We start from the raw sequence: 24,999 nt of genomic DNA, 5'->3' as shown, positions 1-24,999 counted from the left end.
CCAAGGCGATTTTCAACGTCGTGGTCTCTTGACTCACAATCCAGAGGTCGCCGGTTCGAATCCCGAGACAGACGCAAAAATTCTAAGTGTGAATATAGGTTTTCGGTGCCCTCTCCCCGTGCCATACCTTCACACTTAGGAGACCCGGGAGGCGGAGTCTTGTCGCAAAAAGAACGATACACGCCTGTGGATCCGTTGGCGAAACCGCAAGGTTTAAGAGGGCCACATTATAAGGTGTTACGTCGATTCCGTCCCGGTCTCTTGGCGACATTTCTCCAAGCACCCCAGCGATGTTGCGCAGTGCCACCGGTGCCAGAAATTTGGCCACGGGTCATCCAATTGCTATCTGCCACCCAAATGCGTGAAGTGCGGCAGTAAACACCTGACGGACGTCTTTGGACTTCCAAGGAAGGCGGAGTTAAACAACACCAACAACAGTAAGTCGCAGCTGAAGTGCTGAAGAGGATTCCCAACAAGGATAGCATACCTTGAGGAACTCGAGAAACGAAAGAAGAAACCTTCTCGTCAAGTGCCCCAAAAAAGCGTACCTCCGAACCGCAACGAAGAACCCCCTATTCGTCCCCAGCCAACCACCCCTGGACTTAAAACCTACGCACAAGTTGCGTCTAGGAGCGAAACCACAGTTCTCTGCACTGACCTCGGTGGAGACGGGTTGTTTACCGCCTCGGAGTTCCTGTGCCTCGCCAGAGAAATGTTTACGCGTCTCGTCGGATGCCGCACCAAGTAGCAACAATTCGACGCCCTAGCTGAGCTGATGGCCAAGTATCTCTACAATGGATAACTTGAGCCATCTAAAAATTGTTAATTGGAACAGCAGATCAATTCTGCTGAAAAAAATCGAATTTTTCGATTTCCTCTCGCGGCACCAAATCAACGTCGCCACCGTCTCCGAAACATGGCTGAAAACCAAAAACTCGTTCTACCATCCCAACTACCACATCTTCCGAGCTGACCGGAGGAACTCTGAGGAAGAACGTGGGAGTGGGGTCCTCATCGCCTTGCGGAAAGGCTTCGACTACACGGTGTTGGATCTCAATACAAGGGCGATTGAAACCGTCGGTCTGGAAATTCGTCTTTCGACGCAATCAGTACACATCGTCGCAGCATACTTTCCTGGAATCCAACGAGGGACGTCCTGGAGCGCATTCCGGAGGGACATCAACACGCTGGTACGTAGAACCGAGCCGTTTTTCGTTGCAGAAGACTTCAACGCTCGTCATCGGCAGTGGAACTGTCTGAAGGCGAACAGGGCCGGAAGCAAGGGGTAGGACACAGAGTAACTGAGTGACTCAATTTTACAAAATTACTCAATGTGGCTCAAAGTTACTTGGAATTTGTGAAACAACCAGCTTTTGACAGAAGAGCGTGTTTACAAATAAATTAGAAATATTTTCACGCCACGATGCTGCTCAAGATGCTGCTAAAGTTTTTAAAACCATCAGTCAACGAAACTCGGAAAAAAACTATTCCGCCAGTTAAGGATTTCGCTACGGAATGTTCCGTGCTGTTCGTCGCCACCTGTACCGGTGAATTCGAGACTGGTATTATCTCCAAAATTTCCAAGATCGACTAAAACCCGCCCGCCGTCGCTACAACATGCTGGAATCGTCCACCAAGATGTACTAGTTCACGGGATGAGACAATTACAATTACAATCGAGGGCAAGGCTGATGGCAAGTTCCTTTTTGAGACTATGGATGGCATCCTGACGCCGTCCCGTCCCACCGACAAGCCCCTGCATCTGCCCCTAAAGTACGTCAACAAAATCGGTGGTTTGGGAACGGAAGCCGGTGTGAACAAGCACGGTATCGCCATTGTCTTCGGTCAACCTGACCACTGTCAAGTCCGTCGAAATTCGCCAAAAAGCCCTGCCGGAGGCCGTGCTCGAAAACTACATCAAGAACTTGTTCGTTAAGTCATGGATACGTCGCCGATGACTCAAAGAACTCACCGCCCAGGTCATCGTGCTGAACCACCCCGGTCGGATCTCCAACGTACACACCCCAGTGCTGGACTGCCACACCGCTCACATTGCTTGCGAGTTCAACGAGATCAAGAAGAAGGTCTTTCGTCGTTTCCAGCAAGTCCTCCGAGGTTTCTGCAAAGTCCATCAAGTCTGGTGATGACGCTATCGTCTTCCGCGTCCCACTTAGGACTCTGTGCGTGGTAGCCGAGAAGGCCACCAACCAACATTCGATACTAGCGTACGCGAGGACAGTTCCCTTTAGTGAACTAGAACTCGATTTCCGGTTATGTCCGACGGGTACTCGCGAGAATTCAGCTATTGCCAAAGGAGTCCCACAAAACTAATAAATAAAAGTGGTTATTTTTGCTTTTTGCTTGTTTTTTTTAATGCTGTTGGTTTCGTTGCCGTTGTTCTGTTCTGTGCGCAGGAAAAAGGCTTGGGCGAATTGTCTTGAAAGGAGTCGATGTCCTCTGAGTCCTCCTGGTTCTGGATCAGAATGTCCGAGTGGGCCTAACACTCCTTGTCCATGTGCACCCTACAGCTGATGTCACGCAACGCCGACTTAACTTCGTGCGCGATCCAGGAACGATCGGTCAGGCTGGCTGAGCACGTTCTCGGGGACGCAAAACCAGGTTCCGAATCGCCCACAAACCGTTCAGTTGGATAACCTTACTGGCCGCGTGGATTTTCATATTTTGGCTGACCGCGGGCCTCATCTTATGCTGGTGGATTATGCTTTTTCACATAGAATCGGACTAGTTGTTTTCCATGTCCTTCAAGGTTTTCTGGTACTGGGTTTTGCCCTTCCTGCTCGAATCCGCAGACTTCGTAAATAGCTTCTAGAAATTAAACCGGAACCAGATTTTTGTTTATTTTTTCCGCTCCTCGTTGTTTCTGTTTGGACTTCGTTTTGTGTCTGTCAAATCAGTCGTCTCTGGTGCCAAATGTCAGTGTCAAAATTCGTTACGTCGTTTGGAAGGATTGAAAAACTTTGAGTGGCTCAATGTTACTCAAAATTATTCAAACTTTCTCAATATAACTCTCTGTCCTCCCCCTTGGCCGGAAGTATCCTGGTTTCTCTAGCAGCTTCGTCGGACTTCCTCATCCATGCTCCACCGGCGTTTACATACCAACCCTCGGGTGGCCGTCGACGCTCGACATTGTTCTATCCAATAACCTGATAAACATGTCGTCGTTGACCGTGGTTAACGATCTGTCCTCCGACCACTTACCGGTGCGCTTCGACGTGGATGTATCGGTGCCGTTCCGACACGCGCGGCCTACAACAAAATGCTACAACCGAGCGAACTGGCAAGCCTTCCAGCGAATCGTAAACGAAAAGATCGACCTGACCTCCCCTCTAGTACCAACCTGGCCATTCCCGAAGCTATCGATCGCTGCGTCGAATTCTTCACATGCTCGCTTTTAGAAGCCGAACTGTTGCCGTTCCTGCTGTACCGGTTCAAACCTACGAAGAATCCAAGTTTCCGGAGATAGCACGCCAGTATGTCACTTTGAGGAATACGCGCCACCGCCAGTGCTATCGCACACGCGATCCTCTTCTTGGCGCGATAGTCGAGTCCCTGAACAACCGAATTCGCTTCGAGTGTTCGATCGCTAGAAACCAGCATTTTTCCAACAACATCCGCAACCTAGAGAACGGCGCCAAGGATGTCTGGAAGATCAACAAAGCGCTCCGAAACCAGGTGAAGTACAGCCCGCCTATCCAGGCAGGCGACACGCTTAACCCAAGTAACTAAAAGGCGGAGCTTTTAATAAAACAATCTTTATTGAAAGAGGTTTGAGAATGGAATGAAAATTATTTCTGGTGACACCTTGCCGGTGTCCTATTTGGCATTATGCTGCATAGACTGTTCTAAGGACTTCAGAATATTCTAATGATTATATCCGAGTTCAGCATCCCCAAATTATTTAAATTTGACCTGTTGACTGCCTGTTACATGTCTGTATAAAAAATTCCAATATACTAGGTTCGCCATCTTGGCCGCCATCTTGGATTGCACATTCCCTGAGTACTTTGAAGTATTATATGGCTAATATTCGAGTTCAGCGACCCCAAATTAGTTAAATTTGACTAGTTGATTGAACTTAAAAATCTTTTCATGGTGGTTTTTTTCAATTCAGCCGCCATATTAGACGCCATCTTGAATATCTCGCTTCCCTTTGAGACTCAGGAAAATTTGGATTCAGGAGTGTCGATTTAATCTAGATCGACACGACAAATGAGCACCTTTTTTGAATTCGTGCCTTGACCAAAAAATTGGCGTGACGGGACAACGCAAACTTGCGTCAGTCGTAACTCTGGTTCCTTTTGACCAATTTTCGATTTCTAATAAGCATTTCAAAGGGTTTTTCGAGTACGAAGAGAATCCAAAATATGATGCAAATCCGATTTCACGAACTATTGCAAATTAAACAATTGTCATTTTTCGTGACAGGACAATGCTTCTATATACCCCCTTTTTAAATGTCCTGTATAATTTTATATCTACAGAATCTGCTTTTGTCAATAGAGTCAAAAGAGTCATTTTACTATAAAATTCCGTTTAGAATGATCAAATATCTGCATTCCATCCATTAATTTGAGCAATTATTTAAAAAAGCTGGGAAAATTAAAAAATTCCAGCGGTTATACATTTTACAACTATTGCTCACAGATATGTTTAGAATAGGAACTTTGGTGTGGAAATATGTTTTATGTGTTGTGCAAATAGTTGGAAAACATGGAAAATTATCAGAACCATCCAGTTCAACTTGAAAAAATGACTGCTTGGTAAACAAGTGCTAAGAATTGGTCAAAAGCGAAACTTGTTCGATCCAGTTCATTCACGCCACGTTTTTTCGGGGAAAAAAACTTACTGTGGAAATAACTGGTGAGTTACGCTACGTTTTCTAAGGATTCGGACCATTGACCCAATAACCGATGCCTCCTCTTTCAGATTCCTGGCCGTCCTACACGGTCTCGACGGAACCGGCTTCTTTTATGTCTCTTCCAACCGTATTTTCTCCATCCGCTCGCTCCACTATGAATCTTGTTCCGGCTGAGCTGGACATTTTGCTAATGCTGATGATGATGATGATGATGATGGTCCCACCTCTTACCCCTACAATGGTTTGAGCTGGACGAGTTATCGTTATGAAAATTTTGATTGAACATTTGAATCAGTTATGCAAAGAAAAACGAACTGATTTTTCAAAGCAGATATAAAATAGCCTTCAGGTAACTCCGTTCTTCAGATTTCTTTTGTTGATTACTAGTTTATAGGCCTGTAACAGTATTAGCTACGCATCTGGTACTAACTTTCTTTCGGTGCACATACCTATAGTTTTACTTGTATCTATCTGAACTGGGTCTCTACTAAGTGACTACACTCAACCCCCGGTGGTTGGTCAATTTTTCGTTTGACACTTTTTTAGTTTGTACCCCGTTGGTTGGTCAAAGTCAAACTAAAAAGTGACGAACTGTCACTTTTTACACCGCGCTTACGCACACTATCAAAACAAACGTTTGGTAGTGTGTGTGAACTCCGTGTAAAAGGGGTGTCAAACTAAAACGTGACCCCGTTCGTTTGACAACAGTTGGTGTCAAACCATCGGGGTTTGAGTGTATTTTGGCATTGCCCGAGATCGCACCCTACTGTTTTAGCTGACAGAGTGTACGTCACGACCTTTGACTACAAACATAGTACGTTTCGAGACCCTATCTTTCGACCGCCAAAACCTACTAGATTAGCTTTCCCTTTTGCCTTCCGAGCTCTCCCGTCTTCAGAGCAACTACAAATTTTCATCATAGGGGAGAGTGGGGAGACTTGATCCCCGGGGACACTTGATCCCAAGCCTGTATCTCGTCAGCATGTGGGTAAAACAATTAGCTTTGTTCTAGAAAGTTGTGCGAAATTGACTAAAACTCATTGTAGAAAAGAAAGAAAAAAATTAAAAAATGTTTAGATTCAGTTACACACATTTTTTTCTAAAACTAGCTGCAAAAAACTTAAAAAAGTGCGTTTAGGGAGACTTGATCCCTGCATTTTTACAGTCACTGGAATCAGCCTCAAGATTAATTAATTGAGCTGGGTTTTCATACATAGTTTTCTTTAGTATAGTTGTACATAACTTACTGCAGTTTTAGCCATTTTTCAAAAGTTTCGTAAACAAAAATTTCCAGGTTCCCAAACTGCGACACCTAGCTCTTGTCCGAGGTGAGCTTCAACTTAACAGTCCGAGCGAGTAGCGTAGGGCGTACGCCTTCCCGACGAGGCGTTCGACGGCGGGGGTAAGCGACTTGTCGAATTTGGACAACTCGAGCGCGCCGTCACTTCTCAAGCGTTCCTTCGTGGACAGGAAGTACGTTACACACTGTTTTTCCGCTTTCGGTCATCATGCCCCAGATCTTGGCTTGGAACATTTTCTCTATCAGGGCGGGTACGTTCTGGCCGATCGGAGCCGAATCTAGTTCGCACGGTACTTCCAGTTGGCGAAATAAGGGAACGCCCGAAGCACCTCCACCGGAACAACAACCCAGTTGCTAGATGACGATTCACCAGAGGCGGCGTAATTAAACCGACGGCGTATGTTCCGCTGCCCGCTGACTGGTAGAATATCGTCCAGACGCACTCGCACCTGGACCGGATAAAGACAAAGCGGCATTGTCGGAGAAGGTTATTGCTGGAGCGAGAACTGGCCACCGTGGAAGTGACTCAGTTGGCCAAACACCTACAAAACACCGTTCAACTTGAACACGTTTGCACTTTGTGATGAAACTGGAGGAAAACAAAACGATTGACAGCTCTGCAGAGTGGTACACGCTTAGATGGATTCAGTTAACTTTGCTTGGAAAAAATCGTGGGTTCGGATCGGATCTGGAGCCGACGGAGCCGATCACGCAGTTTCAGCAGTTTCAGACGTGAGAAACCCGCCAGAACCGAAGTGGCACCCCCCTAGTCTCACTCACTAAAGCCTATGTAGTTTTGCGAAAAAAGATAATTAAAAATGGGGAATTTGGGGCTGGGACTCGTGTTTAATTAATAATTCAAAAGGCGCTAAGTACATATACACTCAACCCCCGGTGGTTAATCACTTTTTCGTTTGACATTTTTTTATTTTTTACCCGTTGGTTGGTCAATGTCAAACTAAAAAGTGACGAACTGTCACTTTTTACACCGCGCTTACGCACACTATCAAAACAAACGTTTGGTAGTGTGTGTGAACTCCGTGTAAAAGGGGTGTCAAACTAAAACGTGACCCCGTTCGTTTGACAACAGTTGGTGTCAAACCATCGGGGTTTGAGTGTAGAAAACTTAAGTACGATAGAATTAATAAAAATGCGATAAACATATAAACAAAATTTCAACATGTTTTTTTCTGGTTGAATTATAATTCAACCAAAACAAAAAAGAAAATCATTATATTAAGAACAAGAAGAAGAAGAAGAACCCAGTCAAATCAATCCGAATTCTGAAACGGAATCTAATTAGAATCGTATACAAATTCCGTTTCAAACGCAACAACCGGTTCCGTGTTCGAACCGGTTGTTGCGTTTGAAACGGAATTTGTATACGATTCTAATTAGATTCCGTTTCAGAATCCGGATTGATTTGACTGGGAAGCAGCTGTCAAAACTAACCCGTCCATTCCGTTTCGATTCGGTTTGAATTCCGCTTGAACTGATTTGCGGCGAAAACTCAAACGGAACCGGTTGTTGCGTTTGAAACGGAATGCGATTTAGAATCTAAAACGAACACTGTTTAGAATTCGAATCGAACTTTTTTCGCTCAAGCGGAATTGGGTACTAAAGCCCTGTGTAAATTTTTATGTACAACGGTAAAAAACACGATTAAAAACCATTTCGTATTACTTTTTTTCATTTTAATGCAATTTTTTTTTTTTTGACAAAACAACATTTTTTCGATGCATCAACTATGGTCCCCTTGGAACGAGCTGTCAAGTAGGAGCTTTTCTGTCAAGAAGGACCGCGAGGTTAATTTTTCAAAATTGGTTAAAAATCCATTTTAAACTCTTTGTGGTCGTACAAAGGGTCATTGTACTCAGAAAAATAAGCTTTATCGCTGTAAACAATAATATCAGCAATCTAAGCTTCATTTTAGGACCCAATTCTAAACGGAATTCAAACGGAACGTGCGGACGAATGGACGAAAACCATTTTGTCTTTATTTTTGGTTTGTTATTGCATCTCCAGCGCGGGTAGCAAACATCGAAGCAAATCAAATTTGCACCCGACGTCAACCCCACCGCGGTACCTGTCGCGGTAGCAAATTTGCTCTCAGTTTTTCGGGATTTCTCTTTGCTACCCGCTATGCCGCTGCCCAGTCAAGGCGTTCTCACAAGATTCTTACAGAATTCTAGCAGAGCGAAAATATTCTTACTAGAACTATGCCATCATCCTGCTAGAACTTTGCAAGAATTCTCAGAGAATTCTAGATCAAATGCAATAACCGGTTCTAGCAGGAGCCGGCGAAATCAACCGGTTCTGTTAGAATCCTGCTAGAATTTTGCTAGAACTATTCTGACAGGCCTCCTTCTAGAATTCTGTAAGAATTTTGCTAGAATGAGATGGCAAAAAATCCTGCTAGAATCCTACTAGAATTTTATTAGAATCAAATGGCAGAAAATGTTGGTAATAATCAAACAATTCAATTGAAACGGAATGCGATTTAGAATTCGAATCGAACTTTTTTCGCTCAAGCGGAATTCTAAACGGAATTCAAACGGAACGCGCTGAGTGGACTGCAGCGTTTTGTGCAGAAACGACCCAGTTAACTCAATCCGAATTCTGAAACGGAATCTAATTAGAATCGTATACAAATTCCGTTTCAAACGCAACCACCGGTTCCGTGTTCGAACCGGTTGTTGCGTTTGAAACGGAATTTGTATACGATTCTAATTAGATTCCGTTTCGGAATTCGGATTGATTTGACTGGGTGCTTGCACCGTTGTCAAGAACGCCCAGTCATGAGAATTTCTGGCTAAATTGGTTCTGCTAGAATCCTGCTAGAATGATTCTAGCAGGCCTGTTCGAATCCTGTTAGCATTTTGCCAGAATGTTCTAACAGAAAAAATCTGTCGAAAATGACGTCATTTTCGCCAACCTCGTGGTCAATCACATTTTCCTCGGCCATCTTTCATTTTTTCGGTGCCTTTGCCAGAGTGCAAAAGTTGTTTGTTTTTCACGAGCATCTTTATTTTTACACAAGGTAAGTTGCTGAAAGTGGTGGTTAAAAAAATAAGCTATTAATGAATATTTTAAAAGATTTCTGCACAAAAAAAAGACGGATAGTCCGTAGTCGGGAAACCTTCAAAGCTTTTGAGGTTATGTTCTCGGATTGTTTTCCTCCGGCGTAATATTGTCCTGAACCCCCTTGCTAACTTTCCGCAATCAAGCAAATTGTAATTACTCTGTTATCATTTTGTCATAGGTTCTCAACGGAAAATGGCCGGATTGAAGCCCTATAGACACTCACCACAAATGGCAGAAACAGGCATGATGCAGTCATTCAAGGACACAAGATAGCAGGAGGTGAGAATTTCACCACTAGTAAGAGGAATGCTATAAAGCTGATGTGTTTTTGTGAAAAGAAATGAAGAAATAAATGAAATCAAAGTTATATTCTGTAATTGTTTTTTTTTAATGACAGCCATCAAGAAGAAAAGAAATCTGACAAACTTTCTCATAAAATTCTAGCAGGATTCGAGCAGAAAATTTCGCTAGCTCATTCTAGCAGGATACTGACACAATTCTAGCAGGATGGCTTGTCAGAACAGTTCTAACAGAATTCTAGCAGGATTCTCACAGAACCGGTTGATTTCGCCAACCTCTGCTAGAACCGGTTATTGCATTTGAGCTAGAATTCTTTGAGAATTCTCGCAAAGTTCTAGCAGGATGATGGCAGCGTTCTAGTAAGAATATTTTCGCTCTGTAAGAATTCTGTAAGAATCCTGTGAGAACGCCGTGACTGGGCGGCAGTAAAAACGCGCGCAACTGCCCACTCAGCGCGTTCCGTTTAAATTCCATTTAGAATTCCGCTTGAGCGAAAAAAGTTCGATTCAAATTAAGTGTTCATTTAGATTCTAAACCGCATTCCGTTTTAAACGCAACAACCGGTTCCGTTAGAGTTTTCGCCCCAAATCGGTTCAAGCGGAATTCAAACCGAATCGAAACGGAATGGACGGGTTAGTTTTGACAGCTGCTTCTTCTTCTTCTTCTTGTTCTTAATACAGTGATTTTCTTTTTTGTTTTGGTTGAATTAAAATTCATCCATAAAAAAACATGTTGTAATTTTGTTTATATGCTTATCGCATTTTTATTAATTCTATCGTACTTAAGTCAAAACCATTACAGGTTTTCTATATGTACTTAGATTCCCCATTTTTAATTATCTTTTTTTCGCAATACTACACAGGCTTTAGTGAGTGAGATGATGTGAAATTCGTTCTGCTGCTTCCCAGTTAAGTCAATCCGAAGTCTGGAACGGAATCTAATTAGAATCGTATACAAATTCCGTTTCAAACGCAACAACCGGTTCGAACACGGAACCGGTTGTTGCGTTTGAAACGGAATTTGTACACGATTCTAATTAGATTCCGTTTCAGAATTCGGATTGATTTCACTGGGTTCTTGCTGCTGGGAGTCCGCGTAATCTGGATAGCCGATTCCAGACTTGTCGGTTTTCGTTCCGATCAGGTGGATTTTATTTTATCTTGTCCGCCGACTTGGAGAGTCGCATCGGACGATTCGACCGTACTCGACGCCGCGATGATACATGCGGGATTCCATCGTCTTTGTCTTGGCCGCCGTCGATCGTATCGGATGATTTCGTCGACTGGAACGTGGCCGCTTGGTCCAGGTGAGGCTCGTCGTCGTCGCATCGAGGTTAGGGAGCTTGGCAGGCATTCGAATGCCGGCGATCCGTGTTGGAAGATGTTACGACTGCGAAGGTGGTCCACTCTTCACCCGTAGGCCGGCGGAGGAGGAGGTGGTGCTGGCGGTCCAACGCAATCGGAGGGTTAGGCACGACAAAGGGATTGGGACGTAATCGAGTGTTCTCCCGCCGCTGAACCATGCGCGCCTGGGCCATACTTTTGAACGGGTAAGCCTTGTCACTGCTGACGCCGACACTGTCAGGCGCTTTTGGTAGAGCACCGCCAGCTTGCCGTCCATCGGGTTCTTAGACACGACGGCGTCACTCTCCGGAGGCGGCACGAGCAATTACGCCGCGACCGGCGTTTTGTTGGGCAAAACAGAAGGACAAACAGCAACTTTTCAAAGACAGCAGGCCAGGTCAGGCCTTAGGCCCACACACATTCCGCAGCTGGCTGGTTCCAGCAGCCACAACCTTCCAGAGGGCGTATCGAGATCGGCCGTTTAATTCAAAGTTGACCAACGTTCAAATCGAGGAACTCTCCGTGATTGTCCACCTGTACTAAAAATATTTCAAAGTTGGTTTTGATTATAAATAAAAAGTTTTAACAAACTTACTTGTGCTGTGAACAAATTCGTGCACGCGTGCTTCTGCCGAAAAGCGCCTCTAGGCCAGTCCGACCAAGGCTGAATCGGCCATCACGGCCAAAGCGTCTCAGCCACTGGCGTCGACCAAGGCAGAGTTTGGTGCCGCCAACAGCGCCGGGAATGTGGTCCGCAGAATGAGAACCCCGACGAAGGTTGCACAGGTTTCGGTGGCCTGTCTCAGCATTAGCAAAAGGTCCAGCTCAGCCGGAATAAGATTCAGAGTGGAGCGAGCGGATGGAGAAAATACGGCTGGAAGAGACATAGAAGAAGCCGGTTCCGTCGAGCCCGTGTAGGACGGCCAGGAATCTGAAATAGGAGGCATCGGTTATTGGGTCAATGGTCCGAATGCTTAGAAAACGTAGCGTAACTCACCAGTTATTTCCACAGTAAGTTTTTTTCCCCGAAAAAACGTGGCGCGAATGAACAGGATCGAACAAGTTTCGCTTTTTGATTTTTTCAAAACACTTTGACGTTTGATTGAAAAAAATCAACAAGAAAACCGCTTCGGCGAAACGCGGCGAAATGTCATCGAGGTTCTGCCGTACACCAGCAGGTGTCGCTAATGTACTAAAATGGCTCAAACGGAATCTAAACGGAGTCCAACCGGAGATTCCGTTTAGAAAATTTCGAAGCAATTTTCGAAGCGGAATTCGAAGCGGAATGAACCCGTCAAGCGGAGAACGGTTTGATTGGGTTGGAGCATTTATCTTAAAATACAGTTCGTAGTATACTCGTTCTAGTGATTATGAATATTTTAATGTTTTTTTTTTTTTAGTTTTAAGTTAGGATTAGTTGTGAAAGTGATTTTTTCTTTTTTCCCAAATGTATTCGATTCAATGCAATAATGTAAAACAATTTGAAGTAAATAAAATAAATGTGAACAGTTAATAATAAAACGAAAAATACAACAAAGATGAAGGGCATTAGGCCATGCCACTTAGCATGTAAAAGAAATGAAATTATTATAAGAAAGCATAGGATAGCATAGCATTGGTGTCTACCCGTAATTGCTACTCTGTTATTGACCAGGACCTCCAAGAATTGCTCCGTGTACCACAGATGAAGAGTAGGAACCAATCATCACCACTTCGCAACTTTCAAATGGCCCTACGTGCTAGCCAATCACAGCGCCGGCCACGACCAGTGGTAAAACACGGGGAAGTGGATAGGAATTTTAGTCCGATACTTGAGTGATGAAGACCGCTAAATCGGCTGCGTCTTCGACAAAGTATCACGTGAGGTTTGAGGGTGTTAGTAAGACGGGTGTGAAGCCTGGATTCACCGTGGTAAGTTATGCGGCCGATAAAATCTATTTATAGTCCTTAATTCTTCGTATGTTCTTGGATTCATTTTGGAAGCTTTCCACAATTCGGTTCACCAAGCTTTTTGTGGTGAATTCTGGTCGTGTTGAAAGTTCAATATTCACCTAACGAGTATGCAGCCGAGTAAGTTCTTGAATTCAACTTTGCATTCAATATTGCATTGTCTGTTCTATGGTTCTCAGTTTCTCATCAAGTTTCTTGGATTCTTATAGCATTCTTAATCCTTCTAATCAACTAAACCTCGATGGTCTGGTGGTTAGCATTTTTGTCTGCTGACTCTAAGGACGGGGGATTGAACCCCGCCGCGAGCTAATGAATGTTTCGTTCATATTCATGTGTTCAGAATTCCTTCTTTCCATAATTTCTCGATAGGAGCAGATGGGAATCGAACCCAGAACCTTCCGCTTACAATGCGAACAGCGTAACCATTCAGCCACGCCTACCCCTTAAATGAAATTATTATAAGAAAGTTCGATAAAGACATATTTAAGTTTATTTGAGGCATTTTTATAAGGCTTTCTAGGCCCAGTGAAAAAAATATAATTTAACCCAAAAATGACAAACTCTTCGTCACAGTGTCCTGATGTAAACAATGACCGAGCTGTAGTTGTCACAGCCCTGCGAAGTATGTTGGTTGACATATCGGGCGGTCAGTAAAAAAAACAGCTAGAAGTCGCCTGCAAAAAACTTTTGTTAGAAAGAGATAGGAGATCTGATGCAAACAAACGTCCAGCTGCCATGTAAACATACTTTGAGTGTGTTAGTAAATTTCTGACTAGAAAGCCTTATAGAGCTATTTAAGCCCGATCTCACGCACACTAGCGCACCATTTGTTTTGCTGGCGGGTACAAAATTTAACCTCAATCTTTTTCGTGTACGTACACGCAATACATGCGCACGTAGATAACTCTATTACCCTGAATATTTGAACTTTTTAGTTTGACTTTGTCAAACCAACCCACTCGGAAAATAATTTAGTAAATTTGAGTGTCTGGCGCAGGCGGACGTTTGTCGTGTAGTTCAGACACACTTGGCACACTAATTCTAGCCAAGTTTTGCGTAACGCCAGACGAATCTGGTTGACGAATCGGTTGAACCATGCACGACTGGTTTGTATTGTACAGGAGTTTTGTTACGAGGTGGGAAGGGGTAAAAAAATCCAATGTTTTTCGTTACGTGATAAAATAACGCTCCCTTTAGCGAAGACCCAAATCGTTCAATTCATATTCTGAAACGGAATCTAACCCACTCGGAAAATAATCTGGTAAATTTGAGTGTCTGGTGCAGGCGGACTTTTGTCGTGCAGTTCAGCCACACTTGGCACACTTAAGTTTATTATTCAACGCAAGTTTCGCGTAACGCCAGACGAATCTGGCGAAAATCGGGCAAAATTTCAGCCAGCTGTCTGGCAACAAAATCAATCGGTTCAATCGGTTGAACCGTGCACGACCGCACAGTTAACTCAATCCGAATTCTGAAACGGAATCTTATTAGAATCGTTCAGTGTTCGAATCGGTTGTTGCGTTTGAAATGGAATTTGTTTACGATTCTAACTAGATTCCATTTCAGAATTCGGATTGATTTGACTGCGAAATCATGGCAAAAATCTGGGGGAAATTCTGCCAAATGGCTGGCGCATGCCCCCAGACGAACGCCAGAAATGCGTCCGCCATTTCCGACCGGGAATTAGATTCCATTTCAAACGCAACAACCGATTCGAACACGGAACCGGTTGTTGCGTTTGAAACGGATTCTATTTAGAATCTAATTAGATTCCGTTTCCGAATTCGAATTGAATTGACTGGGGAAGAGTATAACTAATTTCATGCCATTTCAATAACAAATACTGTTAAAATAACAGAAAGTGTTATGGCATTTCCTGCAAAATATTAGACAGTTTATGTTATCATAACAATATTTGTTATTGGTCTGATATTAGTTGAAAGCCAAAACAACCTTGGAATAACATTTTTTGTTATGGAAAAATAACTACAATTGTTATTGGGATGATCGGATTTGTTGTTAAAATAACTAAAAAAGAATAACAAAGATTTGTTCGAAGAATAACTAAAAATGTTATTAGTCTGTTATTACAATAACAATCCAATAACAAAAAAATCATAACGGCGAATAACAAATCTTGTTATAAATAACATGAAATGTTATTGACCTGGTATTTTCAAATATCAAAAAATGTTATTCCCACGTTATTTCTGTCTGCTCGGGATCACATGCACACACAAACTATTTTTTTTAATTTGTTGTAATTTTTTGGAACATCATTTGTATTAAACTTCATATATTAAACTCTACTTGCAGCAATGTTTTCTACAAACTTGTTATGTTTGCTGTACCTGCTACTGGCTCTTATTATGGAATTCATGCTGTGTGTTCGATCCACTCCCATACGAAGGTAATTTCTACGGCTTTTTTAACTTGATTACTGCACAATATTTTGACATTTGGTAATAATTAGGCCATTGCAAATATTTTTCCAAGTTTATGTCCAAGTTGAGTACATGCGCTTGTGATTCTGATTCTAATCTATTCTAATTTAATTGAACACAAGCGTAGCCTGTCCAAAGACAGCATCCTTCACGGATAGAAATCCTGTAACCATGTGTTGTCGAATTTGTAAACACTGAATTGTTTCCAAAATCGTCATCATTTTTTTCGATGTTGGTAACAACGTTGTCGATTTTGAAAACATTTACAACAAAATCGAATAATATGTTGCTGATTTTAGATTTTGATTTCACTGTTTACAAATTTCATTACACTGTTTACAAAATCGCACTTTCTTCAAAAAGACAAAAAACATTTTTTCATAAACTATTTTTTTTATAAAAATAGAAGTTAAATCAACTTAAAACAATCTAAAATGAATTTTTCTGCACGAATAATCATATTTAGCATGTTTGAGCTGGATTAATTTTTTTATGCAACTCAAATGCACAGCATTGCAAAAACTTGTTTTTGGCAAAAAATAAAAATTTCGTTAATTCTTAGATATTTTGGAAACTAATGATTGCAAAACAACTAGACAGGCGTGTAATGCATTTTAAAACACTTTTTTCATTCAAATGTTGAAACCATGGCTCGTAAATTAAATTTTGAAACTTTTAATTTTTTAGCATTTTTCGAGGTTTTGTTTAAAAAATTGTTTAAAAATCCATATCAAATCATTTGCGACCGTACAAAATGTCGTACCGGTTGTTGCGTTTGAAACGGAATACGTAAACGATTCGAATTGGATTCCGATTGAGTTGACTGGGAATCGTCCCACTACCCCCCAGTCAAATCAATCCGAATTCTGAAACGGAATCTAATTAGAATCGTATACAAATTCCGTTTCAATCGCAACAACCGGTTCGAACACGGAACCGGTTGTTGCGTTTGAAACGGAATTTGTATACGATTCTAATAGATTCCGTTTCAGAATTCGGATTGAGTTAACTGGGCCAGATAGAAAAATGGGCTGAACGGGGACAAACCAAAAGTTCAGTTCACTGCTAGCTTGTGACTGTAAGCCTACTGTGTCTGTTCAACCACTGCCGCTTGACTCGTGCCGGTCGGCTGCTGGAGAATGAGAGACGTGAAAAAATGAGCTACACTCACTCAATTCGTGTCATATGACTGACTCGTAAAATCCTCTTTAAACACTATGTTGACTGTTTTTAAACAATTGAATGGTTCTAGACTGTTCTAGCTGTTTCATTTTTCAAATAGAACTGAAACAGACCACGCGCAACGCAGTTGCAGTTTTATTTTTCGAGCAGTATTTTGAAACCGGAATAAAACTGCTCGACGAGTTTGTTTCAAACGTGAGACGGTTTGGAACTGGAATAGAACTCAGTTTAAAAAAAAATCAGATATATAAAGATATCCACGTATTCTTACACACACACTATGATGCTGTGTTGATAATCATACGCACACAATTAAAAGCATTTTTTTAAAACAACATTTAGATCAGCGCGTTGCGATCACCGTGTTTTAGTTTCATTTCCGCCAGTTCTAAAAATTTAAAACTGCTCGTAATTTGAAACAATTATAAAACTTCGCGCTGCAGACAGTCTTAGTGAATGGAGATGCAAAATTCGTGTCAGCGTCTAAGCTACACTGCTACACTACAAGCTACACTGAAGATAAGAATTACACCAAAAAGTGTAGAATCCAACCATTTTCGCACAAGACCACGCTTGAACCATCGCGCCGTGTAAACAGCCCGGAACAAATTGGCTGGATTCTGGGCAGAAACGCATCCAATGTGTAAATTTTGATTCGGCAGTAGCCCCCTGGTGGCAAAAATGGCAAGCTCTTGGATATCGGGAATATGTGCTGCCACCTGTTGTTGAATAGACAAAAATAAATAGTTTTCTTTAGTTTTCATCAAAAAAATAAATAAATTTAAAAACGTTTATTTTGAAAAATATTAGTGCTACAAATCGTTGACGCCGGCCATGATGCGTCCATGTCGTTGTCGCACTGCTTGTCAACGATTAGTGAGTGCAGCGTGTCGAGGACTTCCGTCGGCCAGGTGTTGCCTTCGTTGGGGCGACGTTCATGAGGCGGTAGCGGTTCATCTGGATGGGGACGCGGCCGCAGTTGACGTTCTTGGGCAGGTCTGCAATATCCACCTCTTCAATGTTGCCGTAGTCGATGAACTGGACCTTGTAGCGGCGACAGCCGATGGCTTTGTGGACGAACTTGTTGTCCTGGTGGAACTTTGCCATGCACGGTTCGTTGTCCGAGTAGAACTTGTCGGTGGCGCTGCTGTCGGCGAACATGGCGTTGATTACTTTACGCAGGGCGTTCGACACTGGTTTCTGCTCCAGGTAGATGAGGCCGTTGTTGTCCACGTAGCTAGGTTTGCCCACGGTGATGGTCTTTTCGATGGGTTTGGCTGGGAGCCATCGGTCGATTGGCGTGTGCTCGTCCGTGGTAGGTTCCGCACGACTTCTCTTAGCCGTACTGACCGAGCTGGTTGTTGATGTTGGATGACGGGGAGGGCGCCATGAACGCTGGGTCCGTGCAGCGAGAGGGAGAAGTGCTTGAACTTGCCGCACGTCATCTTGAACGCGACAATGACCGACGAACTCCACCTCTGTTAATTTCCAATGGGGCCAACGCACGCCAGGAAGCACCAAATGGCGGCAGGATGGAATTGCCTCAACGTTGGGGCGATCGCGGCCATGCTCGAGTAGTGAATGTTCATCGTGATGGCCTAGTCGATCAGGAACACGGTGAACGTGCTGTCGTCGAGATCGTCAATGACCTGCGCCCGGTAGTACTCGCACGCAATGTGCCCATTCTCGTCCGGACGCTTTGAAACCATCGTCGGAAACACCAAACGGTACTCGCCCTTCTTCGAGTCCGTCTTGTCACCCGGCTCCTTGTCCTCCACCACGTTCTGGATTTCCTCCTGCATTCGCTCGATGCCCGTTGCGTGCTGCTGCAACGTCACGTACAACTCACCCGTATTTACCAACCGCAGAATCGACACCGCCAGCCGTGACTTGCGCTCGACCGTGCGCTCGACGACCGCTGATTCGGACCCACTCGACACGTTGAACGCAAATGTCGTGCCGCTTCATGACAGCACAATCTCGTAGGAACTCTCCTCCGGCAGTCGGTCCCCGACCAACGTCTCAAACACGTATGACACGCTGGCCGTCCGGTTAAAGTACCGCTTGGCTTCGTCCGTCCACCGGTAGCCGTGCTGCTTGAACGGTCGCACGTGCATCAACGTACAAAACCGACCCGACGCACCGTGCCTGCGGCAAGTAGCAAATGTCTTGCCAGGGCACCACCAACCGGTGATCCGTGTCAACGGAGAAGATCTCGCAGTATGCTGTAACGAGAGAGAATGTTAAGACGATTCAAGCGACCACACCACATCCAACTCACCTTCCTCAACCTTATTGACCCGACCGCGCTTCCTGGTCACTTGGTACACCATCGAGCTGGTCCTGGTGGTTGGGCGGGGTGTGCCACGTGAGCGGTGACCGCGCTATCTATCGGTCGCTCGACTTGTGCGCCAGCTTGGGCTGTCGCGGAATTTACGCAGGCACTTGTAGTGGGTTCCAGTTCGAGTTCGGCTGACCGAGCCGCCCGTAGGGTGGATTGTGGCCGGACATTTCGGTCTTGGTTACCGGTTCACTACGTTCAGGATCGTCTCGCGCTCGGAACTTCTGTAGGTGTTAGATCCACTGCCGGAGTTCCACTTCGAACCTGGTCCGCTGCTCAATCTGCCGGGCCATGTTTCTGAATGCTGCACCATTTCGTCTGGCGTCGGATGGACAGTAAGCCGCCACCGGGATTTGGAGATCACTGAAGCACTTTTGACCGGAGAAGTGTTCTTTTCGTTTTCTGTGCCGATGTCCTGGAAGAATTAAAAATTCAATCAAACTTGGGCCAAGATTAAACAACAAAATGCTTACCTTTATTCGGCTTCCCAGACGGCACGAAACGGTTCTGTACTGCCTTCAAGGACAGTAACAAACCCGTCGAAATATCCACCTGCCATCCGACGTAAAATCTTTCGGCAGCGCTTCACATTTGCAAGCGACCCGAGCGCTTCCATCTCCCCGTCTTGCCGCTCGAACTCTGCCTCCAGCCGGCATTTTTCCTCCAGCACCGCCATCGACACGGTCAGCTCCTCAATCTGCTCGGTCAGGCTGTCCCGCTTCGACTTGATCGCTTCGTGGGCCGTCAGCAGCTTTTCCTGGTCGTCCGTCAGCCGGGTGACTTCCTGCGCTACCGCGCCGAGTTTTGCGTTGAGGTTGGTGAGCTGATAGGTCAATTCTTCGCACTTTGCCTGCTCGCGATCGAGCAACTCCTGGAGCGAGGGGCTGCTCTGTCGGGTTGCTTTCAGGGCTTCTGCGAGTTCCTGGATCTTCTGCTCGAGCTGCTCCTTGTTGGAGCAGAGTCGAGAGACAGTTGTGGATTGCGCTTTGAATTCTTTTTTTCTTTCCCCGAACTGCTAATGCTGTTTTGGCTGGAACATGTTTCCGGCACTGGCTCGATATTGTTGCTGCGGAGGTGGTACTTGCTCGGGTGGCACGACTGTTGGCTGCGGCGGCGGTTGAGATTAAACGTTGTCATTCCGAATGGTGCGTCGCATGATCGATAAAAGACGAGCAGCAGGTTGGTTTTCGATTGCTGGAGCTGCAACTTCCGGTCGGTTTGGGTTGCTGTGTACAGAAGTGAATTAACAAAAAGGGTGAAATTTCCAAGAGCAACATCCAACTTACTGCGCGTTTTCATTCCGCAAAAGACTTCCGACGGTAATGTGGCGGCGCGCTTCGGGAGCAACGTGCTGATACAGTAGTTGTTCGGTAACTGGGCTTTGCTTAACTGGGTTGCTTTTTAACTAGGCGCTCGATAACTGGGCCGTAGCCCAGTTAAAAAGCAGACAAACGTCAAAAAACCAAAACAAACCGAAATGACCGAGGGGTTAATAGATGCAAAAATCATGTTCAATAATTTAAAAAAACTTTTTACAATCTTTTATTTAATTTCAAGTCACAATCAAAGAAATGTGAAAAGTAAACATTGTATATAAATTTGATTTACTTGTATATTTTTATATTTCATCAGAAAAGTATTATGCATCGATGGTCCCCTCGTTATTTTTCGTTCAGCCCAGTTAGCGAGCAGCATTCGGTGACTGGGCTACGTTCTCAGCCCAGTTACCGAACAAGTAATTGTAATTGCTGTAACCACCACTCAACAACAGGCGGGTCTCATTTTCTTGGTGGTGCTGCTGCTCTTTATCTTGCTGCGACGATGACAAGATGCGGCACCCGGAATGTTTGCTTGGCAATCTTTGGATTGCGGAAGTTGGAGCGGACGCTCCGTTCCTGTGGAAGAAAGGCACATCTTTTTTTTTCTTTTTTTTTTTTAAACCGAACTCTTTTAAGGGATTTTGTTGCCATTAATTACTATTCTTTAACCATAGATTAATAAAAGACTACACAGTAGGCTCTGAACCATGACTCAACCTTTTTATGACCCCTCGGCACGGCCGGTTCACTGTCAAAAATGACAGATCGAAATGTCATCAACTGGCAGCTCTGACGTTGACATGACATTTCACGCAATGTTATTGTTTATGTTTTGTTTTGAATTAAACGGAAAATGTTCCAGATGCGGACGGTAATTACTAGAGTGAACCATCGTTCGGGGGGGATCCTGAGGGTGGTCGAATTTCTAGCGATTCCGTGTGTCTGCTGAAAGATAGACACGCCTACGCCTGAAGGTCATTCCGGGATTCGAACGGCAACATGGGCCTCACCATCGAGGGCAAGAAGTGGCTCCCGATCTAGATCATTTCGGGCTGTCAATCGTCATCCTCCCAGAAAACGACCACGTGAACACCGTCGGGTTTACCAAGCAAAGCGGCGTATCTAGTCGTGGCCCGCCTCCGGTTGATACTGCCGGGGCAAGACTGACCTTCTTGAAGCCGGGATCTTCATCCAGAAAGGCAAGAAAGTCCTTGCAGACGCCATCTGGGCCTCGACGTACTGAATCTACTTCAAAACCTCAACAGGCCCAAGATCTTTGCCCCGAACTGCCATTCCGAACCCGGGGCATGAGCTCGAACCAGCAACTTGGAACTGGCAACGAGGAAGACGAACAACGCAGCTTGTCAGCAAGCAGGTGCAGGGCATGCGCATCCTTAAAGTTACTAGCGGAGGTCAGCACAGTTTGTCCCATGTAGAGGGAGACTTAGAGGAAGCCACCCCGTCACGGAACCGAAACCCGCCGCCGCCGCTAAGTCCAAGAATGTAGAATGAGAATAAATTTTACTACAAAGAAAACAAATACGCGGATACTTTTTATCATGTACTTCAAATTTTGTTTTCAATTGTTGGTTACAAATATTTTCAACTTGATCTAAAAATTCACTTCTTCTTGACCAACTCCTCGCCCTTCTGGATGTTTTTCTTCAGCTCCTGAATGGCCTTCTTGAGCAGCTCTTTCTCGTTGGCGTTCACCTTGGGCAGACCAAGGTTCTTCTCGAGACCGTTCTTGCCCAGCAGCAGCGGCGTGGAGAAGTAAGTGGCCTTGGTAATATCCGAGCGGAAAAGACCGGAATGTTGACCTCTTGTGGGTCGACTCCGGCACGGTCAATGTCCAGCATGGAAATGGCCAACACGCGCTTTGGGTCCAAAACTGCAGCCTTGGGCAGAGTGTCGCAGGCAATCGGGACCGTTGAGTTAACCGGATTCGAGATGGGGGCACGCATTGGCACATCCGGCGGCGAGGCCGTGGGCGATCAAGGTGTTCGTGTTGAACAGATTTGGCTCGCTAAACAATAATCCCTGCACTACTGATTAACTTATTGCAAAGCAAAACAACACAAACAAGATGCGCGCGTAAATCAGCACAAAACGAACTAAGGTTTGGTTTTTTTTCCGAGCTCCCGTGGTGTAGTGGTACGGGTTTCGCTTTGTAAGCGGAAGGTCGATGGCTTGAAACCCATCTGGCGAGGCAAAAGGGGTAGGTGGCGGTCGAGAGGGGATATCGGCTGCTGCGGGAATTGACTTTGTCAAGTCCCAAGCCTCCCCAAAACCCATCCCATCCAATCTCTCGGACGATCTGTTGGCGACTGAGTCTGAGCGTTGAAGAACTCTGTAACAATACGCAGAGAAGAGCTTCAAATGCTACTTTCGACTCGGTCACATGCTCTCAGGCAAAATTCGAGCTGAAGATTGGGCTATATGATCGGTAACGATCTCTAGATGGGTCAAAAATAAACGAGATTTCCCCTCAATCTCGCTCATCTCCACGTCCTCGGATCGGTCCCTCGTGCTCGTGTGGCATGGCATTTGGGGGATTGGTCTGCGGAATGAGAGGGGGCAACTGCTCGAATAATTCGTCAAATACTGTCTCGCTCAAACAATAGCGCTACAGAAGACGATCGTTCGGCAGGCTGTGTATAGCAGCAAAACAGAAAACCTGAGAACAGATCATACTACAATAGATACGCAAGTGTCGCAGTGGTCCGTGTCTGTTCACAGCAAAAAAAAAAAAAGGTTTGGTTTTTGTTTGCCTTTTTATTGTAGAACTTCTGTCGGCGGCGCTTCCTCCGTAATTTCAATCCCCACCGGAGAGTCATCCGTGTTCATGGGTTCGGCCACGGTAAAGTCCGATTCCGGTTGTCAGGTGGGCAGGATTTCATCCGGCGGCAGAACATGATTTGGGACAAGTCCACGTCTATAGCGTTGATGGAAGAGGCAGCTGGAACGCAATCGCACAGGGAAGATAACACGCAGCTTTTTGGTACAGGGTTCTTCTTTGGGTAAGCGAAACGGCTATTCCAAAGGGACAGCTCGGCGTGAACGTGGAGACGATTCAACTGTATGGTAGCAAGGGGGATGCAAAACTTGGAGTTGATTCGGGGCAGGAGTTCTACCTAGGTAAGCGACAGCTCGACCACAAGGACGTTCTGCTCGGATATGGTATGGTTGGTGCGTGGTTCTCCCATCGATCACGCTGACAAAGTTCGCTCCCGCTTGCGATTCAACAAAAACAACAACAACAATCGTGCGCAATAACGAACTGTTAAATCAATGTGGTTTTAAAAGAGGTGGCGATATTTGGATCGTAAACAATCGTTAATTTCTCTTTAATTAATTAATTTCAGCAGCTAATTAATTAATTTATTTAATTTTTTACTATTGTTCCGCCCCTCCGACTTCACCTTTTCGTTTCTCTGGTTGGTTGATAGCTTGGCGAAATCGAGGCAACTGAAGGTAATGTGATCGCCAGCGCAGAAGTCGCACTGCGTGGATGCTTTCTCTGCTGTCGTGGCCGCGTGTGACTTGTATGACGTCGTCTTTGGCGCCGCAGTAGGTTTTGTTTGTGCGCTTGCAGCCTCGCACTGCTCCAACACGATGCACTGCGCCTTGAGGTAGGCCACGGTGGCCTCGTAGGATGGCAACTCACCGCGAGCGAGCGTCGACTCACAATTCTTGCGCGTTCCCTTGACCAGAGCTTCCGACAGCAGATTAACTACCATCAACTCCGACACTCCGGTCAGCTCCTGACCGTGGTAATCGAGGTTCGCGACGTGCCGCGTGCACTCGTCCAGAAGCTCTTTCAGCTCCTTGTACGATTCCTTGGTCATCTTCTTGAGGTTGAGGAGGCTACGAATGTGGGTATCGACGATGATCCGCAAGATCTCGTATTGCTCCTCCAGCATGTTCCATGCGTGTTCGTAGTTGTTGTCGACAATTCTTCGCGTCCATGAAGCCGGCAGCCGAACCAAGGTCGAGGTGGTACAACTTGATTGCGTCGGAGTCTCGCGATCGACTCATCAGGTCGAGAAACATCGACTTAAATTTCGGCCAATTCGCGTACTTGCCGTCGAAGCTTGGCATCGGAACTTTCAGCGGCTGCTGCTGATAGACGACTTTCTCTTGCTGGGCCGGCGCAGCTCGCGCGAGAGACACGGTCTCCATGGCGGTTAGCACCACCGCATAGTGCTCCTCGAATTTGTTGCAGTTGTCCATGTGGTTCTGCATCTGCACATCATCAACCAGATCCAGTATCTGGTCGTGGAAGAAGATACACTCCTAGTAGTTGTTGTTGAGCTGCTTCTGGAAGACGAGCAGCTGCGCTGAGGATAGGTCGATTTCGATCGTGTCGATGGTTTTCTTGGTGTTGGTCACCTTCACCATCGCTTGGCCACGCTTCCGGCAACTTCACTTTGTTCGCCACCTCCTCTTCCTCTTTGGCGCATTTTGCGCTCTCTACGCTCTTTGCGCTTGCCGCGCTCGAGACCACCGACATTGCTCAATTAAAGAATGCCACCAAGAAGAAAACGAACGCAAACTGGATGCCGTTCACCACCACACTTTGAGCAACGCCGGGACCACTTTCACTTGCCGGGCTGTAGCCGCACTTCCTTGGCAGGAACCTTTTTTTTGCACTTCTCGTTGTGTTTTTTGCTCTTATTTCACAAAACGCTGACAGCCATCTTGTTTCTCACTTCTCGTTGCCGCCAAAGTGGCCAGTCGAAGACTTGAGATAAGAACGCACACTAACTTGGATTTGGGCGACATAGTCCGAGTCGATGACTAGCGAACACTTTGCGAGAAGCCCGGTGGGGAGGATGTTCGAGCTGAAACCTGTCA

General features: G+C 45.2%; 1 protein-coding gene and 1 pseudogene across 2 annotated transcripts in view; both read left to right on the top strand.

The window, feature by feature from the left end:
- The window catches only part of LOC119766649 (diuretic hormone class 2), a 105,492-nt gene that overhangs the window by 58,172 nt on the left and 22,321 nt on the right, over window positions 1-24,999 (top strand). For both annotated transcript variants that reach the window (XM_038251768.1, XM_038251769.1), the window contains exon 2: window positions 15,173-15,266. In XM_038251768.1, the coding sequence (XP_038107696.1) occupies window positions 15,175-15,266 (92 nt within the window). In that variant the 5' untranslated portion in view covers window positions 15,173-15,174. The remainder of the gene's footprint in view (window positions 1-15,172; window positions 15,267-24,999) is intronic.
- LOC6043230 lies at window positions 1,442-2,331 on the top strand (annotated as a pseudogene).

This window comes from Culex quinquefasciatus, chromosome 2 (genome assembly GCF_015732765.1).
Source record: "Culex quinquefasciatus strain JHB chromosome 2, VPISU_Cqui_1.0_pri_paternal, whole genome shotgun sequence".
Lineage (NCBI taxonomy): Eukaryota > Metazoa > Arthropoda > Insecta > Diptera > Culicidae > Culex > Culex quinquefasciatus.
This window is presented reverse-complemented; position numbering and strand designations above follow the sequence as displayed.